This window comes from Manis pentadactyla, chromosome 11, assembly GCF_030020395.1.
Source record: "Manis pentadactyla isolate mManPen7 chromosome 11, mManPen7.hap1, whole genome shotgun sequence".
NCBI lineage: Eukaryota > Metazoa > Chordata > Mammalia > Pholidota > Manidae > Manis > Manis pentadactyla.
Window position 1 is genome coordinate 123,314,713 of NC_080029.1, and position 23,097 is coordinate 123,337,809.

Here is a 23,097-nt window from a genome sequence, read left to right on the forward strand (position 1 = left end):
GTGGCACTGGCAGAGTGACCCTGTGCCCTAGCCCACACTTTTTAGATTAAACTGGGGGATAAACTGTAGAGAGAGTATCTGGACTCTAGTTAATACATTACTGTTGAATCTAAAAAGGCATTTTGAGATTCTGTGTGGCTCTAAAGAGCTGTTATATCAGTTGGGGTTATAAGGCCTCATCTATCTTAGGCCTCTAATTTCTACAAGGTCGCCAATGCAGGATGAGTACCTATTGCAGAATGGGGCATTGAGCTGTCTGTTCTTTCAAAACAATTGAAAAGTAGGGCTTGACTAACTTTATGTATTATTGCCATGCAGTCTTGTTTCTTTCCCAGATCACTGATGTGCTATTGATTTCTTTGCTTGTAATGATGCAAAAGCAATCTGCAAAGAGCAGGTGGCAAGTGGTTATATGCTGGGAGTAGTTGGCAGGCTTGGGAAGAATGTTTTACGCTAAATGGTGAATATAAATGTCTCTCTGAAGACCCTCTGGACATTTCTAGAAGTACCCAATTGATTGTACAACCTTAGAGGAATAAACTACCAGGACACTGCAAATCTTACCTTTGCAGAGAGAAGCAAAAGAGATCAGCAGTTGGCTCACACAACTTTTTACTATTTGTCTTCTTGAAATATCCCTTCCCATACTAATGGATTTAGAGTAGGCCAACAGGCATGACTGTCTCTTGAAGAGACTGAAAGGTCTTAACATGTTGCAAAAGGAAGTCAGTGCTAGACTTAAGCAATTTGAAAACCAAAGGATACTACCCCCCTTAAATAAAATCCACTGCAATGATACAGTGCTAAAATCTTTACTTTGGGTGTTGTTTTAATTTGCACAGGCTGCCCTAACAAAGGACTGTAGATCAGCTGGCTCAAACAACAGATATTTATTTCCTCGCTATTCTAAAGACGGGAAGGTCCAAGATCAAAGTTCTGGTCGACTCACTTTCTAGTGAGGGCCCTCTTTCTGCCTTGTGGTCAGCTGCCTTCTCCCTGTATCCCCTCGTGGTGGAGGTGGGTGTGAGGCTCTGCATGTCTCTTCTTACAAGGACACTGCTTCGTATCAGGGCCCCAGCCATATGACTCTTTTTTAACTTTAATTACCTCTTTATATGCCCTGTCTCCAAACACAGTCATATTGGGGGTTAAAACTGGGTATTCTGAGAATCAATTTATAATGTGGGTGGTGGGGTAGGGAGGCTTCTCACACAACACAAACAATTCTTGGACATCAGCAGGGTGTCCTACAATTCAACTGAAGTCAACTCAGTTCTGACACTATCTACCCAGAGAAAGCATCCAATCCCACGGGTTAAGTGTTCAGTTTGTGATACTGTCTCTCCCACCACCACTTCAGACGCCAGTCACAAAGCCCTGTGCTTTTGACCACCAGGCTACAGACTGGAGGTTCTGAAAACCCCCTGCTTGGACTTGTGACCAACTGGCTGTAATCAGAGGTTCCCAGGACTCCCCCTCAGGTTCAGTTGATTTGCTGGAACAGTTCAGAGAATCCAGAGAAACATTTTACTTACTAAATCACTGGTTTATTGTAAAAGAATGTAGCTTAGGAACAACCAGGTAGAAAGAGATGCATAGGGCAAGGTATGGGGAAAGGGCACAGCGCTTCCATGCCCTTTCCAAGCACACCAGTCTCCCCAAATCTCCAGATGTTCACCAACCTGGAAGCTCTCCAAACCCTGTCCCTTTGGTCTTTTATGGAGGCTTCATTACATAACCACGATTGATTAAATCATTGGCTACTGGCTATTGATTTAACCTTCAGGCCCCTTCCCCTGTCTAGAGGTCAAGGGTGGGACTGAAAGTTCCAACCCTCCAATCACATCGTTGGTTCCCCTGGCAGCCATCCCCCATCCTTAAGTGGGGTTCAAAAGTCACCTCATTAAATAACATAACAGGAGTTACCTGTGTCACTCTCAACGTTTAGGAATTCCAAGGGTTTTGGGAACTGTGAGTTAGAAGCTATGTATGAAGATTGAATACATTTGAGAAATATATTTTGGTCATTTACGTGACCAAATATTTTTTTTTTATAAGTCACAATATGACATATAAGTAGAGTCAACATATAAATTTTGGGAGTTCACAATTCAGTCTGTAGCATTTTGGCCTTGCCCCCTCCCCAAAATTCATGTTCTTCTCACATGCAAAATACATTCAGTATATCCCAACAGCTCCAAAAGTCTTAACTCATTCCAGCATCAGCTCTAAAGTCTCAAGTCTCATCTAAATATCATCTAAATCAGATGGTTCCTTTTTGCTTAACAATTCCTTCTTAAATTCTTCTCTCTCCTTTTGCATTTTTTATAGCGGTTAGGAGGAAGCAAGCCACTCCTTCAACACTTGGCTAGAAATCCCTCAGTTAAATACCCGATTTTATCACTCGCAAGAGCTATCTTCCAAATAAAACTAGAACACAGTTTTGTAATACCACCTTTTTTCCAGTTTCTAATGACATATTCCTCATTTCTGTCTGAGACTTCACCACAATCACCCTTAATGTTCACCTTTCTAGCAACAGTCTGTTCATGATTATCTAGGCTTTTCCTACCACGCATCTAAAAACTCTTCCAGATTCCACCCAATTCCAAAGTCATTCCGACGTCTGTGGGTATTTGTCATAGCAGCACCCTATTTCTTAGCATCGGAATCTCAGTCTTAGTCTGCTTGGGCTGCCATAACAAAATCCCATAGGCTGTCCGGCTTAAACCACAGAAATTCGTTTTCCCCCAGCTCTGGAGGCTGGGAGCGAAGTCTCCTCCTGGCTGCAAACAGCCACCTTCTTGCTGTGTCTTCACGTCTCGAGTTGGGGTGGGTATGGAGAGTAGGCATCAGGACTCCACCATGGGAAGTGTTCAGCCCACAGCTTTATTCTGTATTTCATTCAATGTGAATGGCTTTATTGTTTTTATTGGTCTAAAACTAAAAGATATCACAACAAAGAATAAAGAAAAGTAGGCTTGTGGTCAGCTGAAATGGGTTCAAATTCTGAATCTATCACTTTGTATTCTCAAGCAAGTCATGTAACGTATCTTGGCTTTCATGTGAATGGATACAAACTGCCCTGCCTACCGCATAACATCGTTATAATGCATATGTGCTTATATAATAAAAGTGCTTTGTAAACTATGAAGTACATATAAAATATAATAAGACAATGCCTTATTATTAATAACAATGGAAAATTACTGCTCAACATTTTTTAGATCATTCACTATTATTATTCTTGAATGTCAGGCACTGGCCTGAGCATATTTAGACAGATTCTGCAGTTAGATATTTTCTTTCTCATTACTTCAAAGACTTAAATATCTTTACTTAAAATCATGGAAGAAAGCTACTAAATGCCACCATCCTCAAGAATTTTAGCACTGCAAAAATTGGAAAAAAACTAAATGCCTAATATTAACAAGACAATTTAATACATTACATCAGCCCAGTGGACTGTTTGCCACCATTAAAAACAGTAATTGTGAAGATTGTATAACATCATGAAAAACATTTTATGTAAAATGTCACATGAAAATAGCAAAATACCAAATAGCATGATCATAACTGTTAAGCTGGACCTACAAAATAGTAATATGCAAATAACTCCTATGTTGGAGTGGTGGTAATTGTAGGCAATTTTTCTTTTGTTTTACAAGATGTCATAATGTACTTTCAATGGAAAAAGTAAGCAACTTAGTCCTTCACCTCTGTCGTCTCATCCTCCGGCACAAATCATAAACAGCTGCTCAGCTGCCCATGCAGCCCGGCCCTGCACGGACCCTCTCCGCAGCCTGAACTGCCCTCTGGGAAGAACACTGTCATCTACAGGTGGCCTTGTTCAGAATCGTCTGAGGCATTCTCACAAAAATGTGGTTTCCTCAGTCCCATCCCATCCCTACAGAATCAGAGTCTCTGGGAAGGTGCTTTGCCAGCAAGCACCCCCATGTGGTTCCTGCACACGGAATTCGAGGACCATTGACACAGTGCTTAAGAAGTTGGGCTTTTAAGTCAGACAGATCTGGGTTTACATTTGTGCTTTAGCAACTTATTAACTGTGCTATCTTGACCCAAGTTGCCTTTTCTAAACCCAGTGTCTTTATCCATAAAATGAAGAAAATACCTCATTCTTCTTAAAGCCATTGTGAAAAACCACAGGAGGCAGTATGTGCATAGCGGTGTTTGTAGTGCTCAGGGTACATTTGGCCAAAGCAAACATGCAGTGAGCCGTGCCTGCGCACTCCTCCACTCACTTCTCACGTACCGAGAAAGCTCCTATGCCCCTTAAATAATCCAGCTCGGTGAATCTTCTTCTCTGATCTTCTGAAAATGTGTCGACGGCTCCTCTCTGTGTACCCACTCCATGCCTACTGGATTTCTCTATCACTGCTCCATCATACTACGCTGTACAATCATATAGTACTGCTGCTGTATAATTAAAGCAACACGCCTCCCCTCCCCACTACTACACGTGGGCTTCCCCATGGCAGGACAATGCCCTATTAATCCTTATATCCTTATTATGTTACTAATCTGATATCGTTAGCATTAGATAGCTTTATATCCTATTTACTCTAGTATCGTGTACATTAGGGAGCATTCAATAAATATTTCTTGACCTTTCTGCAAAGACTTACTATATAAAACATTGTGATATCTGTGTAGGTTTACAGAAACATATATGAATAAGACAAAGGCCCTGCCCTCAAGGAGCTTATATTCTAATGGGAAAAACAAAGGCATAAATAGGTCTTAAACAAGAGAGGTTATATAATGAAGGCTCAGAGTGGTATGCAGCAATGTAAAGACGAATGGAAAACTCATTGTTAACCGTTATCTCAGGGCCAATAAAAAAAGGCCTCGTGTTCACTGCACACTCGTCTTTGTGGTAAATACAGTGCATGTAGACAATAGTGGGAAAAGTTCGTCTATGGAGACATTTGGGACCAACTTTAGAACTCAAAGCTCTAACGGCGAGCTTAAGAGGTTAGACCTTATTTTGTGTTATGTGGGAAGCCAATAAGGATTTTTAAACAGAAGGATAACATGATTTTGGAAGAACGCTGTGGCGATAAGAGTCCAGGAGGACTGGAAGCGGGGAAGCCAGTCATCGTGCTACAACAATAGGCCAGGTAAAGAATAATGAGAGCCTGAAATAGGACAGCAGAAAGGAAGTAGCATGTGGGGAAAGAGCTGAAGTGGGCAGTAGACAACATCTGGTGAGTGGCTGGATGTAGATGAGGGACCACCACAGGATGACGGTGATGCCATTAACTGAAATATGAACCAGAAAAGCTAGGACGACGAGCTTTCTTTCCGTGGAGCATGCCCAAGGGACAGCCAAGCTGAAAGAAACCCTGTTACCAAATAAAAATGTGGTTTTGGTGCTCAGAAGAAAGGTCAAGGCTAGTGATATGGTTACCCAGTCCTCTCATTGATTTGATGTTGTTTAAACTGTGGGTATGTACAAGATTATAGTCATAGAGTCTGCAAATTAGGAGAAGGTCCACACATCTAAGTGACCCCAAGCAGGAGCATTTAGAATAGAAGTACGGGGCAAGGACCCACAGATCAGAGGACCCGAGGTTGCAGGAGACTTGAGCAGGATGAGGCAAGGGCAGAGTTCGATCTCTGGTAAACCTCAAAAAAATAGCAATCTCAGTAATAGGGGTAGATACAGGGAGTTAGAGGGAGAATGGAACAGGGAGGTTGTGGAGGCAGTGAGCACAGCCTACTTTTTAAGTGTTTTGGTGAAGGAAAGGCCAAATTGATGACCAGACAATATTTAGCCTTAACTCCCATTTCATCTCATTCATGTCTCCTTTTATTCCCTCATCACCATTTGGTGAGTCACCACCCAGCAGACTGGACGGACTGCCTGTCTCCGTGGGATGTATATCGGCTGGCCTCCAGCCCTAGTTTTCCTTGTTCTCTAAGTAAAGCTTAACGTAAATTTAAGCATGAGCTTAAAACTTCCCTTCTCTAAATAAAGTCTACCTTGCTCTTTCCCCTTTTGAAGAATCTGGGTAGCCCCTGACCAAACACGTAACCCTCAGAGCTGGCTCGAGTCAGCTTCAGAAGAGCAGGCATTCGCCATCCTGCCATAGGAGGAAACTGAGTCCGGAAAGAAGCAGTTGCCTTTGCACAGGCTCGCGGGCCCCACGGCAGCTGCTTCCTGGCCCCTGCGTGAGACCCGCCCTGTTTTTTCACACCTAAGTTGGGAGCCTGGCCCCGCTGTGCCTCAGTGTTGTCCTGATTGAACAAATGGCCGCCTTTTGCCTCGGAGCAGGATGGGCAGATGGTCAAATTATGGCTCAGACGCACTGGAACATAACAATATTTTATAACAAATGTGAGACCACATAAGAAATTTGGATATATATTACTCTGATGAAAGTCTCACATAAGCAAAAAATATGTTTCTTATTTTTCCAACAGTTCCAAATTGAGGCCAGTAGGTGTCTTCTCTTTTTAAAGGAGTCCAGGTCTTTATTCTCCAGGACAGAGCCTGCAGAGCGCAGTGAAGACGTGCACCTCCTGTCACAGGACTGGGACTGCGTCCTTTTTCCCACCTGTGCCGAGAAGCTTGTTAGAAGCTTGTGACCAGTGCCGGTGAGCTGGGCAGACTGGCATCTCTTGCTGCGTTATCATAACTCTAGAGTCTGCGCTCATCTCATTTGGGTGGTTGCTGAGAAAGCAAGACTCTAAATGAAAAAACATTATCAGGAAAAGCTGTGATTGGTAGGAATTTACAACTAGTTCAGACTATAGACACAGGCAATTAATTACTGGCTTAGTGACAAGGAAAAAAAACTATAGAGGGGAAACCACTTCCGTCATAATTCAACACAAATATGCCCAACATTGAAACTTCACAGAAAGCCACTGACCAGCAGCCGCTACACGTACTCCGAGCCATCCTAGTGAGCGTGCACCTCATTTCAGGACTAAGTGCATACAGGAGTCCCTAAGAGTCTCAACTGGGAATGGATTTAGAAGGGAGAGGTTTTGGATATTTGTGTAAACCTGGGATCAAAATGAATTTTCTGGTGGGACAATGGCTTCCATCAGTGAGATGAGAGGACACAGTTAGAAATTATAAGTTGGGATTCAAATTAACTGAATTCCTCATCTGAGCCCTGAGCTGATTATTGGATGTAGGATGTATCTCAGTTCCTTTAGTGTGAACATCCTGGCATCGTTCTGTCAGCCTAAGTACTGGTTCAGGAACACAAGTGATTTTCTTTTGTTCCACCTGCTGAGTGGGAGCGTGAAAAGATTTAATGAGAACAGTCACAAAAAAAAATAGTAAAAACCTTATACAGTTGCCTTCTTGAATTTTTCTGGACTCCAAAGTGGCTTTCTTGGGCCTGTGAACATTTTTGCAGCCATTCAAGCTGTGCAGTACCTGGCCTACCCAGCAGGTCTCAGCGGATACTCCTGCTGCGTGTTCTGAGTACTCGGCGCCCAGACAGCATTTATATATTAAATACTCGATCCATTTTGAATATATTTGTAGCAGCATCAAATGCGTGTGGGTCTCAGCTCTGCAGCAGCAAGTGAAGCAATTCTCCTCCAAGGCAGATCGGTCAGGGATCGGCCCGTGTTCTTCGAGCAAGATCGTACCAAATACTGGATATCAATTTTGAGTTTGCAGGTTTTCGTTCTGTTTTCTCTCCCATTTGCAGTTGTGCTTCTGTGTATTGTAACGAAATAGCACAGATGGTGTAGTGTGTGTCATCTTCAGTGTTTCTCATTTTCATCCCTCTGCAATTCATCCCCTACAACATCCGTCTCACCCAAGGTTCACTGAGGCACTGTAAATGTATAGTGTGACACGGAAATGAGATTCCCCGCTGATAAAGTGGAAGTGGCCTGTAGGCGTACCAGGCTGACTGGGCCCGTAATGGAAAAATAAAAGCTAATGTGGTATATTTTTGAAGAGTCCTGTATTTTGTAATTATTGCTTTGTTTGGGAAAAGAGAAACTTGTACAGAACAATAAAGAGCAATGTCATTTTGTGTAGTTTTGTGCAGTGCAAAACCACTGAGCCTCCAGGGCTTAGCAGAACTTAGCAGACAGCCCTTAATGCTCAGATTTTACTCATTTGCATACTCACGTCATGAGTATTTATTACTCAGATTTGTCTGCATCGCCCCCTTCCACATCACCTTGCCAACTTCCACCTGTTTCATAAAAGCTGTTCATATATTCTGGCTGCTCTGAGTAAATAACCCCTGTTGCTATATCAGATCGGATGTAGCTCTTCTCAGGATTTTGTACAGACACATTGAGCGTGTACCGTGTACTCTGTGCTAGGCCCTAAAGAAGCACACATCTGCTCTTAAGACAGACCGAAACATGTGATGTCTGTAATAGGAGAGACATGTACAAGATAAAGAAGGAACACAGGAAAGAGGTTTGGGGTACTTAGCACTTTCTGTCTTTGACAGAAGTGGCACATGAGATGGGTTTCAAAATAATAAATAAGAATCCCTCAGACAGATGAGGGGTGACGATCTGGAGGTAGGGGTAGGGGGCCGGCTGGAGGAGTTCAGTGCGGCAGGAGCAGAGGAGAGGTGGGGCGAGGCTGGAGGGGGGCCAGACCAGGATCTCGGCCTGCGGAGACAACGGGGCATCACGAGGAAGTTCATGTAGGCAAGTGATTCCAATTTTTTTGAAAGGTGGCCCTGGTGGCCATGTGGAAGGTGTGCTTGAGGGGAACTGCTTGAAAAGTCGGGGGAACACAGGAATGTGTTGTTTTAATATGTCTGATTTTTCTCAAACTATTCAAATTCAGTTAGACAATACCCATCATATCATTGATAAGTTTTCACAAAGGCCTAAGGTGCCTAACTGGTTTTCTTGGTTTCACTGGAGATGGCTGGTAATTACAGGTATGCTTTGGTTATGTAACTATACTCCTATTATGTTAATGTGTGTGTGCAATTTAAGTAGTAGCTTAAAACCTATACATGCTGAAGTTACTCTACAAGAAGTTATGTCAAAGAAATAATCAATCTTCCCATGTTTTCTTCCATCTGCTACTTCTATAGCTTTTCTTCTTCCTTCCTAATTACAACCCTTAAATAGAATTCGTGCCTCATATCAAATGTACCGAGTATCATAATTCTTCCAAGTGGTAAAGATACCTCAAGACAAATGCTGGGCATAGAAGCCACAGGGCATAAATATGCAAAGAAGTAAAAAGCTAACCTTTTCAAACAATATTGCTTCTCTCTCACTTACCAACTTTACATTTCCCTGTATGGCCCCGGAAGATGACTGGTTAGCCAGAGACGGGTAAGATTCCTCAAGGGAGGAACAACCTAAGACAGGCACAGTCGCAGGGGGGCCGTCAGGTGAGAAATTGGGGATCAACAGAGGTGAGGCTTAGAACCTCACCCCCCCTGTTCTGAGAGAAATCTTCTGCATCCGTGGATGTTTTGCTGCCCTTGTCTAGCTTGGATTAACACATAGTCTACAGGCACACACCTGATCATCTACATGTGCTCTCTTACAGCACTAAACTATGTTTTCTACCTTTATCTTGTATCTACCTACCACTTCAGCATTTTATTTTAAATAATAATAATAATAATAATAATAATAAGGGAGAAATGTGGGATTCATATATAAATCAAGTATAAAAATCAAACGAATATTCATATTTGACCTGATTGTTTATAGTTCATGATGCATGAGCAAAACCGCAAGTTTCTGTGATGACTGCCCTTGCACTGTTCACCATGTAACTTATTCACTTGTAAGAACTTGTTCACCATGTAAGAACTTGTTCGTTATGCTTCAGAAGATTGGAGACTGTTGAGAATTAGGCTTGGGGTTGATTAATAATTGTGCATTGAGTCCCCTATACAGAATTTTATTGTTGTTAACAACCATTTGATCAATAAATATGAGAGATGCCCTCTCAAAAAAAAGAAAAGTAGGGGGAACAGTTGGAGGCCGTGTTTTGGAGCAGCCCCAGTGAGTGACAATGACGGCAACAGAGATGGAGAAAACAGAGTAATTTGAAAGTTATTTGGGAACAAAATGAATTAAAGTTAGTAATTAATTAGAGGTAGGGAATGAGGATGAAGGAGAAACCCAGGGTGAGCCGACTTCTCCTGCAGCAGTTGGGAGACGGTGGGGCCGACCACCGAGGGGGGGAGTGCGGGGAGGGGGACAGGCCGCAGGAGGGGAGCTCAGGCCTGGTTATGTTGAGTTTAAGGCATCTGTGGGAAGGGACTACATGGGGAGAAAGAAAGGAGGCCACTGTTTAGGTAAGTCTAAAGCTCAGAGACAAGTCTGGGTCACAAATGTCGATGTGGAAGTCAGCAGTGCATTAAGATGGTTGAAGCCATGAGCTCGCTGCAGGGAGTGTGTCCGTGAGAAAAGAGAACAGAGAGTAAGATGATTGCCCCCTCCCCACACAACGCCAACATTTCAAGGAGCCTTTGGAAAGAAGGGTCATGTAAGGAAGAATGGATAATACCACTCCATGCAACAATTGACTTACTCCACAGTCATGCCATCCTGTTTTGCCGCATGTCCCCACACTTCCCTACTTTGTGCCTTAAACTGAAAAATGTAGATTGTTCCACTCCCCGATACTGAAAGGGCAGCAAGATGTATACCCTCTTTACCAGTCCCACCAGATGCTACTGCTTTGGAAGGGTCAGCAGCATTAGACACATGGTGCTTTCTTCTTCATCCCAGCTGCCTTTACTGGGGCTTTACAGGCAGAGACCCCACAGTCTGCTTTTGGTAAGTCGGCTGTCTTTGTTGAGACTATTACTACAAATATAAATGCTTTATGATGGCAAGATTGCCTCAAAGGTATGCAGAGCAGTTGCCATGGGCAACGCAGAAAGTGATCTCCTGAACAGAAATTAATGGTTGGAATTAAACTTTTCAGGTTGTGTGTGAGGAAGGATTGTCAAGCTCTTGTTTCCTCGCTAAGATCAGGCTTGTGTGAGTGCCGGCTGCCCTGATCTGGGTCTAAGAAGGTCTCAGGAGAGGGTAATCTCGCTTTGATTCTGGAAGCATGTGTTTTTTCCATTTTCCAACACAAGATTTGTCAGTGGTTACGGGGGTTCCCCACCCCACCATATTTGGCGCTCTGGCCAAGTTGCTTCAGGATACCATGTCCTACAAATGGGAAGTGCTGAGGAGCCGTCAGATACTTGTTGGGATAATCAATTGATATGAATCAATGTTTCTCTTCCCCCTCTCTGTCGTTACTCATCTTTATTAACTCAAGACAGGCAGTTAGTATCCCCTCAAACCTCTGTTTTTGTGAGAGTGCGTTATCCACACTGGCGGGTGTGTAGCTGCCAGGTGACTGGCCACCCCCTTTGCCATCCTTCTGGCCTCCTCTGGAGAAGTACCTCAGGAAGGTGCGTGTTGTGAGCGGGCCAGCAGGCAAGGGGCACTGCCCAGGACGGGCATCCCCTCCTCGTGTGCTCCTCACACCAGCATTCCCTTTGCATGAACTTGGCATTGCCACCTTATAGAACCAAACACTTGTCCAGAACAAGGGCCTATGTATATTTTACAAAATTCAACCTTCACCAGCCTGGTTCTGCTCTCTTGCTACCCCGTGTGCGTGCACGCAGCCCCTAAGTATTGACGCTGCAGCTCCCTCTGGTGTTGCGGTGACTCAGGCTCTCAGAGCGTTTTTCTTCCCATTCAGAAAATGTAGACAGTAGAGAATCTGCCAAAATTGGTGGCATTTTAAATAGGTTTTCCCATATCTAGTCAAAACACATATGAGGTGTTTTATCTGTCCCAGTAAAAATAGGAATCTTACATGAAGATTTAGGGCCATTCCAGCTCCAGCTTTTTTTCCTATTTCAAAAATTTGGGAAGCCCAAGAGTCCATCATTCTCAGGGAATGGAAGATTCCTCCAATTCAAGCCAGCCACCCGTTATAAGGAAAAATTGTGAATTCATTTCAAGAAAGAGAAATGAGAAGGGGAGACCAAGAAGTTGCTTTGATTCCTACTAGAGAAAATAACTGGGTACGGGAAGAAGAGAAAAGTCATCTGGGGGAAGAGCCCTGTCCATTTATTCTGGAAAGAGTGGCTTGTTTTCTGAAATAACTTCTGGACTAGAAATTTATCATCTGAAGTCAGGTCATTTTGAGTTTTTTTAAGAACCGTAGTAGTCAAGTTATTAATATTTGAAAAATGGCTACAATGTGGCACCTAGAATAATATAATACTGCTGCCTAAACTAACATCATCATAGACTCCATAATGAAGATTTATGAGATACCCATTCTGTGAGATACCCTATTAGGGAAATCTCCATAGGTCTGTGTTTTGCTTGTAACTGTTTTCATGGTTATGAATCAATTAAAAGCCATAGTGTTTTGTTTCCCTATTTCACACTTGAGTCTACTCCCTTTTTCCTTTGTCCTTAAAACTGGAGCTTATTTTTCAACTTGTCTACATATTGTAAGATGAAGAGATAAGGAGGTGCCAGCTACTTAAATTGGCTCTCTAAGCGGGCTGTTTCAGAGCATCCGAAACGGCTGAACAATTTATCATTTCTTCTTCGCAAATCACTTTGAACCTTTATCTCAAGTTGATCTGTGAAGCTAAACATAAATTCTTGTTGTAGTATCCATGTTCTCATCTACTCACAAAGCTCTGGGGGATCTCACAAAAGTGTGTGTGTGTGTGTGTGTGTGTGTGTGTGTGTGGTCACTATTAGAATATTCTCAGCTTCTAATGCCAAACCACAAGGTCACAAGTGTTTTTCAGTGCATTTGGCATAATGAAAACTATAGGTTGGCCTTAGATCAGAACATAACGCTGGTCTTGGCATGTTTGCCAGGGGCCAACCCTGGCATGGAGGTATTGAACTGTAGCGGCCCTCTTTAGCCGCCTTTGACCAAATCCGTGGCCAGAGAGCCTCACTGCTGGGCAAGTGGCTCTCCAGACTCAAAAGAAAGATGCATTGTTCAGTTCTGTTCTTTTTGTTTGAAACAATAGAAGGATTCCATAATATTCCACCATTTTAGTATTTTCAAATTGTTCATTGTTTTAGTCATTACCAGTGTTACATTTGCGCAGCTGTGAGATTTACAGACCGACTCTGCATGCCCGATCTTACCCGATCCTCACGACTGCGCCGGGCAGCAGGCTTCTGTCTATTGTCTCCTTTATCAGGGGAGACTGAGACTCAGAGAAAGTAAGTGAAATACCCGAGGATACACGGTCAGTGGCGAGGCCAATCCCAGGCCTCCCAAGTCCTTGGAGAATGTCATTTCAATAATATGACAGCTTGAGTTTAGCTATACGGTCTCTTTTCAAAGACTGAGGAGTTGGGACCTTTGAACTTTCATTCCAGCAGGCAATGTGATATTGAGCAAATTATTAAAATTGGAAATGGGATTAATGGTACCATGTCCTCGGTCCAACTCCTATACATTAAAATGATGATGTGTAGGATTTTTTAATACCCGGTGGCACATAAATATGAAATATTGCCAAAAGTACAGTACAGGAAGAATTCAAGTTGTGATTGATGAGTATGTAGAATTATATATTAACACTGCATAGGCTGACACTTTGAGAGCTTTCCAAAGATAGTATTTTCTGAAAACATGTTTCAACTGAACTCAGCCTAGGGTTATCTCTGTTTCAAGACCAGAAGTTTGCTTAAAGATCAGAAATGCTTAGTGTGCTGTCAGACTCATTAGATAGGTAGAAGATTTAAGGAGACTCATTTTCAGATCTCTCACACACACACATACACACAATTCTATGGCATGATCACTGGCATCAGGTCTCTAACTGTAATAAATATGTACAAGGACAATAAATGAGAAAGGGATGCTTCTCTCTCCTGATACTCCTTTGCCTTTGGTCTTTTATTTTATTTTTTCTTTCAAATAGCTACTAAATTACCTGGCCAATAGTATGTCACTCTCCTGACCAGTGGTGAAACAGGGTATCCTGGCCTACTTTATGAGCCATTTCTTGAGCTTCTATGTAAGTCCAGACTGTAAACCTCCACTGAAAGTAGGTGAAAAAGTATTTTCTGTTCTGCTCTCTAGATGAGGTGCAGGGTACGGTGAAGGAGCGAGCTTTGGTGTTAGACAGACTGAGGTTTGCAAACTGGTGGTCCTGGGTGTTCTGGTTTTGGTTTTAATTCTTAGATCCCTGGCTGCCCTGGACATAATACACGTAAAGTACTAAGCTCATGGACGACCATGAGAAACGGTCACTGCCGTTGCTACTGTCGGCACAGGACTACGAAGAACCTTTCTGAAGGCTTCACTATAAACCTATTTGTTCCTAACCTGTCATCTTTCAGTTCATCCTCCCTTATGTCTCATAAGCCTAGTTAGGAAAATACGTTTTATATTGTGTCATTTGCTCTCTTCTTTCAGATCTGTAAGAGCAAAGCAAAAGAATCTCAGCAGTATTACCACAGCCTGGCTGTCCGGCAGAGCCTGGCTGTTCATTTTAACATCCAGCAAGACTGTGGTCACTTCCTTGCTGAAGTGCCCAGCCGGCTGCTGCCCTGGGAGGATCCCGGCACCACTGAGGAGGAGGATGGAGTGGAAGAGACCGAAGGAGTAGAAGGAGAAGCGGGCGGGAAGGGCCCTGAAGCAGAGCCGCCCCGGAAGGAGAGCCAGGGCGCCGCCGGCGGGAAGCGGAGAAGCCACGTCGTGGTCATCACCAGGGAGGTTCCCTGTCTCACTGTGGCTGATTTTGTGCGGGACTCTCTGGCCCAGCATGGAACAAGCCCTGACTGGTATGAGAGGCAAGTGTGTCTGCTGCTCCTGCAGCTGTGCTCCGGCCTCGAGCACCTGAAGCCCTACCACGTCACTCACTGCGACCTTCGCCTGGAGAACCTGCTGCTCGTCCGCCCCCAGCCCGGGGGGCCCGCAGAGCCCACCCCCGCCTCGTCCCGTCCCACAAGACTCCTCGTGAGCAACTTCTCTCAGGCCAAGCAGAAGAGCCACCTGGTGGACCCTGAGGCCCTCCGGGACCAGTCCCGCCTCGCCCCGGAGATCCTAACGGCCACCCAGTACAAGAAGTGTGACGAGTTCCAGACAGGCATCCTCGTCTACGAGATGCTGCACCTGCCCAACCCCTTCGACGAGAACCCGGGGCTCAAGGACAAGGAGTACACGCGGGCAGACCTGCCTCGCATCCCGCTCCGCTCCCCCTACTCCCGGGGCCTGCAGCGGCTGGCCAGCTGCCTCCTGAACCCCAACCCTTCCGAGCGGATCCTCATCTCGGACGCCAGAGGCATCCTCCAGTGCCTGCTCTGGGGCCCCCGGGGAGACCTCTTCCAGGCCCTCTCTGCCTCCCCCAGCCCGGCGCAGAGAAGCACCCTGCTCCAGAACTGGCTGGACATCAAGCGAACGCTGCTGGTGATCAAGTTCGCCGAGCAGTCCCTGGACAGCGAGAGTGGGGTCCGCCTCGAGGACTGGCTCTGTGCCCAGTACTTGGCGTTCACCACTCCAGACTCCCTCAGCTGTGTCGCAAAAATCCTGCAACACCGTTAATGTGCCCAGTCGCTGCTTTTTCTTCCCCTTCTTCAAGTTTCCCGCGCACGTCGTCCCCCCCCATCACTCACACAGAATTCAAGGGAAGAAGAGAGACAGACCCTCCGTCCCGTCCATGAACAAATGAGTCAAAGGTCATCCGCGGCTCCAAACTGAGTGAGAAGCTTAGTCCATCTTGACTTTACAGGAATTCAACTGCACAAACATGCATTTGCCTTCCATTGGAGCACCTTATACCCTAATTGTCCCACAAATGCAGGTAAAAAATGAAAGTGCATATCCTTGAAGGGACAGCTCCTTTGGTATAAACTCAGTGAGCTACGTCCTATTCCTCCATAATGCTGAACATCGTATGTCTTTTTAACACCAAGTGTATCCTCACTAGCAACAGACAGCTTTAACCAACCCTCGCCGTCATCCATCAAGCTCTCACAATGGATTTTCTTTCTTTAAAATACCAGTAAGAGACTCTCTTACCAGGCGGAACTGCCATCCTTAGCAGCAGCCTAGTTTTGGTTCTGGGGACTATGTATCCTTTGTTTCAGGGGGTAGTGGAAAGATGGAGAGGTCCCGTCCTTTGGGTCATGGCCCCATTTTCATTCCTGTTATCGATAAGTGGGTGTGCTGCATGGAGGGTGGCCCTAGCCGTCTCCCCTCAGCTGCCGCTGTCATCCTCCTTCACCTCTACTCTGTCCCCGCTTGCCGGTGGAGTTTGGGTTCATTGGCCACAGGTGTCCCATTACAGAGCTGTCCCTTGGTGGTGTCGCAAACGCCTCGGCAGGGTGGAGCACCGTTCATATCCTGTAAACAGCTGGCAGGACACGAGGAGATGATTTTCCTGCATGCGCGATTCTTTCGGGGCCAGCAGGGGAACAGTTTAAAGGACCATTCTTTGATTACTGTCAGAGCTGTCAGTGTTGACAGCCAGGGCTGGTGGTGCCCAGATCATAGTTTTCCCCTGAGCAGTAATCGGCCCGCTGTCTTCTATCAGTAGCCAGTGCTAACTAGCCTACCAAAGTGCTATAGATAACAGCCCTGGATGAACTGGCTGTCCATTGAGCTCTTAAGAGCTCTCAGAGGGCATGGCACAGCTGGCTATTAGGATGTCCAGAAGGCTGGAGAGGGGGAGAAGGCCACTGATGAGGCTGCTGACCTCCTCCCCAGCATACTGACCTCTTCTGGAGGCTGCTTCCTGGTTGCACTGCTACATTGCTCCTTATGACTCTGAAATGGCTCAGAAGGACAGCTGACAGGGAATTTTGACTGCTGAGATGGGTGGTTGAGAGCTGTTCATCATTTGTGGGGTCTGCGCTCCACGCCTGTGGATATATGTGCAATTTTTGTATGTATTCTTAGCTGTATATTACAGTGTTTATGTTGCAACTTCACCTGAAGCAAGATCTACAGAAGTCCTCTCCTTCCCTCGGCACATTTTGGCTAAGAGACAAGTGTTCCTTCCACTGAGGGTTGGAGGGTTGGGGAGATTGTGTGTGTGTGTGTGTGTGTGTGTGTGTGTGTGTGTGTGTGTGTGTGTGTGCGCGCACGTGCACACACGTGAGCACATGTGTGCTTGTTTTATTCAAAACTGTGAGTATCTGTTTACTTCAACCTTAAGTCCCAAGAGTCACTCAGACACTGTGATTGTTGTGTACACATGTGTGCCCATGTGTGTGCACATGCACGCTGAAAGCAGAGGTCAGGCCTCTCGGGGAGCAACCTGTGGCAGGTTCGATAGACATGTTCTCTGCACCTAGTTGGTGAAGGAGCCCTGGGGCCCCTCATCTACCAGGGCAGAGTTTCTTAAAGCCAAGACTAAATGTACAGTATTACTTAGCACATTAGTGGCCTTTTGGATATTTCTAAACTTTTAACATTTTAACAGCCTTTCATGTGATTCACCTATATCAAAGAGGGTCAAGAAAGGAGAAGAATGTATTTTGTTGTGCTCTTCTTTCTTTTTTTTTTAAAGAGAATGGTCATGTGAGGCTCCATGTGGAGCATGTCCCTGCTGTGGCCGGCAGGACAGGACTCCCAGGAAGAGAGCTGGTCGGCCCCAACAAGCCTTGCCTTCTCTAGCCGAGTATGGCCGCAGAATGGGTGTGCCGCTGCAGGCCTGCAGTCCACTCTCTCCACGGCCTGTGGCTTGGCCGCACCTTGCCTAGCACACTGGCGTCTGGTTCACCTTAGCATAGCCCGTGTGCGCATAGCTCCTTGCTGATCGTGCACTGAGGCGGCAGCACACGGGCACAGGCCACGTCATCTGGCACGCACCCGGAGAGGCCCTCCCCGCCAGCTGCGTGCTGAGACACTGTCGCGGTGCCTTCCCCATGCAAGTTTGAACGTTGATGATTTAATGAAGAATGTTCCCTAGTCCTTCTACTTGTTTTCTAGGTATCCTTCCTTTTTCTTTTCCTTTTTTTCTGTCTTGACTTGGATCCGGTCTTTTTAACTCTAAAGCATTATAAGCATGGACACCCTCCACCACTCTTACCGCACTGGTAAGCGGCGCGCCTCTTCTCATCGGATTTGTTTAGTACTGTTTTTGTATTCGATTTGTTAGGGGCAAAAGATGAATGCCAACTCATTCGGGAAGGGCCTCGGGCTTCCCGGAGACAGGTGACCAGCTTTATTTTTCTCTGAGTGGATGGCCAAGGAATGTGAGCTGGGGAGAGAAGAGGGTGTTACAGGTTAGAGCAGAAAAGATGAAATAACTATTTCTAGACAAGAAGTACTACATCAGATGGTCTGCAGAATGTTTTCCCAAAATAATGAAATTTACGCAGTCTAATATTATCATAATCTTTTTTACATTTCCTTTTTTAATTATAGTAGGAACTTTGAATTCATTTGTCAACTGGAAAGAACCCTATCCTCAGACACAGATAGACAGACATATATATATATATGCTTTTTGGTTTGTGACTAATAGAGCACTTTAAGTTTTCTCAAGCAATATAAAGTTATTATCTTCAAAATTGATTGGAAATGCTTTCACTGAGATCTGTACTATACAGAGTCTTCCCTTTGTATTGAGACTTTGAACAATTAAATCACCATTGGGACTTTTCCTTAAGCCACCTGAGCAAGAACAATCTCTCGGCCACGTTTCGGCACCAGAGCACCGGGACGGTAGCTGGAGTGGCCGAGACCACGCCTGAATGCATAGCGGGGTGCCTTGTTCGAGTGAGAGCCCAGGCTTGGAAGGCAGAGGGTCAGGGTTCCACAGGCAGGACTAGAGCTCTGGGAGGGCCCTGCGCCAGCGTGAGCGGAGCCGCTCTGGCGTGTGTGTGCTCCCACGGTGCGCAGAAGCCAGTTCAGGACGAACAGCAGCAGGACGAAGGCGGAGCATGCGGAAGCTGTGGACCCTGCAACGAGAGAATCGTGACTCAGGCCCACAAGTCACTAGGTTAAGGTAGAATTGGGAGCTAGACAGATGGCAGTGGGTTTCAAGGTTCGCCCTCGGAAGATGAAGCAGGTAGGGCAGAGGGCGTGGCACAGCACCCACACTGCAGATGTGGGCCGAGAAAGATAAAGCATCCGGAAGGGTTTTTAAGAGTCTGAGTAGTCCTTCATTGTCAGAGTAAGTGGGGGCCGCTTTGGCTTCCAAACCTCAGAGTAAGTTTGTGAATATGGAAAACTCTTAAGTCAAGAGATCTAAACCTCTAGAAATAGTAATACTACGTCTGGAGTAAACCACCTAAACTTGTACTTTAAGCTTCCTAGCATTGTGAAATTCCCATGAAATATCTTCGGGATCTACTAAATAGTAAGGCATAGAAAAATTACCCTCAGCTGCCCCAATTTGAATTTAAGATACTTTGGTGCTGGGAAGTCACCTGACTCGGTTTTATTGGTAACCTGCAACTAGGACTTTTCCCTAGATTTTACCAGCAGTGATCTGAAAAAAATACATGCTGGTCTCCAGAATGGCTGAGGGGCAGGTCAGGATACTGCACAGTAGTCAGAGTGCTTCTAGACACATAAAGGATCAATACGCTTGGAGGTGGGGGAGAGAGCGCTTTACTCGGAAGGCCAGCGCTGATATTTTTTTAGTCCCCTCACTAGCTGACAAGGATTAAAATTCAGGTTCAGCCTATTGAGTGAACAGGGGTGGTTTCACCTCACTGCCACTCATGCCGAAGTGTGCACTGAAGTCTGGCTGGCCGTGCTTATGGCAGCACCAAAACTGGGGATTCCGTGGACCAAAAATGATGCCATAAGGGAGGCCAGAGGAGCTGTAGTGCAAGGTCCTAGACAGAGATTATACCAAAGAAATCAAGCCTCTTTGTCGTGACGCTTCTAAGGTGATAAGACTGAGCAATGAGAGATGCCAAATATGAGGCGAATGCACATACATTCCGTATTAGGGTAGTCAACTGATAAAATAATCCATTGTGAAAACACCTATTTTTTTAAACAAGTCAATTTGGTGTATTTGAAAAAGAAGATGATGATGGAATCCTTGGGCCGATTATGTAAAGTTCCCTCATATATGTAAAGAGAAGGAACCCGTCCTTCTGCCCTTGGCCGACTGTGGCTACTGGCCAAACTCCGGCTTGGGAACATGAGACCCACATGGTACTGAGAGCTGAGGGTTTTTTTTTATGACATCTGATAGTTTCAATAGGTGTGTTTAAAGAACTCTTGGGAGATTTCTTAACAAATTGCAATACTTTTTATAAACCTTCCTACAGAGGTGTTTACCACTCATCACCACCATTATTTAATATTTATAAGTGCCCAGAATGTACAAGGTGCTACACAGCTGTTAAACACCTCGTCTCTGCAGCTGTTTGAAATTAGAGTAGATGTTTGCATCAGCCACTGCTAGAAGCTTCCCCCACCTGGGTCGCAGGGGCCTGCATTCCTGACATCCCATCATAGATTTCCTACCCCAGAGAACCTCCACATTTGTTCTGGCTCCTCACCTTTACCCATCCCACTCACCCCCATGTTTTTTCTAAATCAAGAAAGTTTCAGGGACTCAAAAGAGGTCGGGAATTTTTTAACCTAGCAGAAGTACATAGTCATATATTTTGCTACAAATATTGTTGTGTAAGGAAAATCCAGTTTGCCCATATAGTGCGTGGAAAGTATGTGTGTGTCTCTGCACTCACCTTGAATCTTGAACCAGCCCTGTGACTTCAGGGTAGCAGTTTTGAAAGGTAAACCACAGTGTTTCAGGAAACTTGCTCTAAATACTACTTGGTTATCTCCTCCCTTACCAGTTTTAAAGAGTTATGTGTGAACACACGGGGTTGGGATTTTCTGTTGATTAAATGCAGGGCACTTTGGTGTGAGATCAGGGCAGAAACAAGATGCCATCCTCAGTGATGTGAATCATGGCGGTCCTCATTGCAATCCCTCTAATTCCCCGTGGCTCCGCCCACACTCTGTATTTCAAAGTCTTGTTTTACTTGCTCTTCCCTGAAGCTTCACCTCTTTGCTTACATAATTTAGCGTTATATAAATCTGCCAATGAAAACCCTCTGTCCCGGGTGGCCCGCCCCTTGGTCTGCTGTGGTACTCCGCTGTGTCCCCTGTGGATCGTGTTACTGTGTAAATAAATTCATATTAATACACTAAAGACCAGACAAGCATTTGTCCTTGCAGTGACTTCCATACTGACATGATGGGGAGGGTCTGGCCGAAGACACGGTTATGTCAGCCCCCCACTCGGGAGGCGTGCCCTCGGATCCTCATCTCCTGCTGACCTGGATCGTATATTCTGTTCATTCTCCCTAATCTGAGAAAAGTAGGCCGGAAGAAGTGAAGGCCGCGGGTTTGCGGTGTGGCCTCGCCCCCTGGTGGTCAGTCTCTATACCGCCTTTCTGGGCTCGTCCTGCCTGTTGGAGAGACTGCGGGCTCAGGCCGACTTGAGTGGACATCTCAGAGCCGCGGAGATAACGCGAGCAGAGGCAGGGCCTTGTCCAGCGTCACCTGCTGCAGAATTCACATGCCTTTGGCCTGTTCGCTAAGGTACAGGACAAACAGTGTCCCCACAAAGGCAGACAAGTTAATAGGCAGAAGCTTCAGTAACAGGGGAGGCCACCTGGCCTGGGCTCTCAGCAGCTGCTGTGATTCTAAGAGTAGAATGGGTGCAAGTGAAAACATCTAGACTCTAAATTTACGTATTTTAGAGCTTTCAACCCCTGACAGTGGACTGTCTGCAGCCTGGTGTTTCTCCTCACTAGCAAGCACTCTAGAGATTCGTGGACATGGTATTTAAGGAATATTCCAGAGAAGTGATTGCCAGACTCAGGTCTGCTGAGGAGGCAGAACTCACACCGGTGTGGGCCTGAAAGTGCACTCCCACCTGGGCCTGGGAGGAGGGGTCAGCAGGAGAGCCTGAGAGAGAGTCTGCAGGGACGCAGGCTCTGCCTGCTGCGGTTTTCAGCCTGCTTGCCAGAGGGGAGCCCAGGGAACTGCCCGTCCTGGGTGCGAGCGCAGCACGCCGGCTTCCAGGGGAAAGGAACTAAAGAAAAGCAGGCAGGTGGGGCCGAGAGGTCACAGAGACGTAGTGTGCTAGGCTTTGGGCACTGGGTTCACCTGGCATGAGTAGCCAATATGGGGCCCAGAAAGGGTGTGGGCCTACATGATAGGATTAGGTCAGGGTTGCCCTAGCAAGACTCCGGGTGAGGTGCAGGAAGACGAGAGAAAACCGGAGTTTGTGTTCTTCCAGTGGGATCACTTGGTCCATGGTATGCCGGTGGAGAAATGATATTATTTCCCCTCCATCACTGCCCACATGGTATCCATTCCTGGGAATTCTGTCAGGGGGTCCTAAGCAAGACCACCTTTCTCTCTGATTCTGGGTTGTCCTGAAGCAAAGGACCACTGACATTTGGGCAGGGCCTTTGGCTTCCACATGCCTTCAGACTGATTTCTTTCAAGAATCGGGATCTTTCCTACCTGGAATTAACTAGTTCTCGGAGGGCCTGGGGCTGCTGAGGGTCACCCTCTGCTCCAGGAGCTCTTCGCCTGCCCTCTGAGACCCAGCAAATCATGCTTCCTCTGAAGTGAGCCCGTGCTCTGCAAAGGAAGGGCCTTCCTCCGTGCCTTAGGAGCCAAGAGCTGCAGTCGGCTGAGCACAGGTTGTCGTGAACAGCAGCTCAAAGCAATTATAGCTGAAACTTAAAAACTGGATTTCACACTGGGTCGGGGACAGGAGGGAGTAGGCTGCCAAGATCCAGTTCTCTCAGATTTGCAGACCTCCGAGTGGAAACAAGCTGCCTGGGCACAATCCCTGACTTCCTGGTAACCCCAGACAACTTCACATATGTGCTCTGGCACGTGTATGGAAGCAACCAGAAGGCAGAGAGCGGTGCTGGTCACCAGTCTCAGCTTGAGAATCACGGCGGGGCTGGGTGGATGCTGGATTGCTGGGGGTTCGGCGCATGGGCCTGGGGCTGCAGGAGGAGAGGGCTCTGCATCTCTGTCAAGAGGGCCAAGCTCTCAGCTTTCTGCGGCCTGTCAGTCTGGAGCTAGGGATCAGAAGTCAAAGACAGAGTGAAACTTTTTCCAAGCCTATGGCTCATCTTCCACTCTTGCTCACC

The 23,097-nt window shown here is 46.0% G+C and overlaps 1 protein-coding gene across 9 annotated transcripts in view; it reads left to right on the forward strand.

Annotated features, from left to right (window-relative positions):
• The window catches only part of PEAK1 (pseudopodium enriched atypical kinase 1), a 295,209-nt gene extending 273,658 nt beyond the window's left edge, over positions 1 to 21,551 (forward strand). For all 9 annotated transcript variants that reach the window (XM_057489007.1, XM_057489006.1, XM_057489005.1 and 6 more), the window contains one exon: positions 14,414 to 21,551. In XM_057489007.1, coding sequence (XP_057344990.1) covers positions 14,414 to 15,541 — 1,128 coding nt within the window. In that variant the 3' untranslated portion in view covers positions 15,542 to 21,551. The remainder of the gene's footprint in view (positions 1 to 14,413) is intronic.
• Positions 21,552 to 23,097: the final 1,546 nt, after the last annotated feature.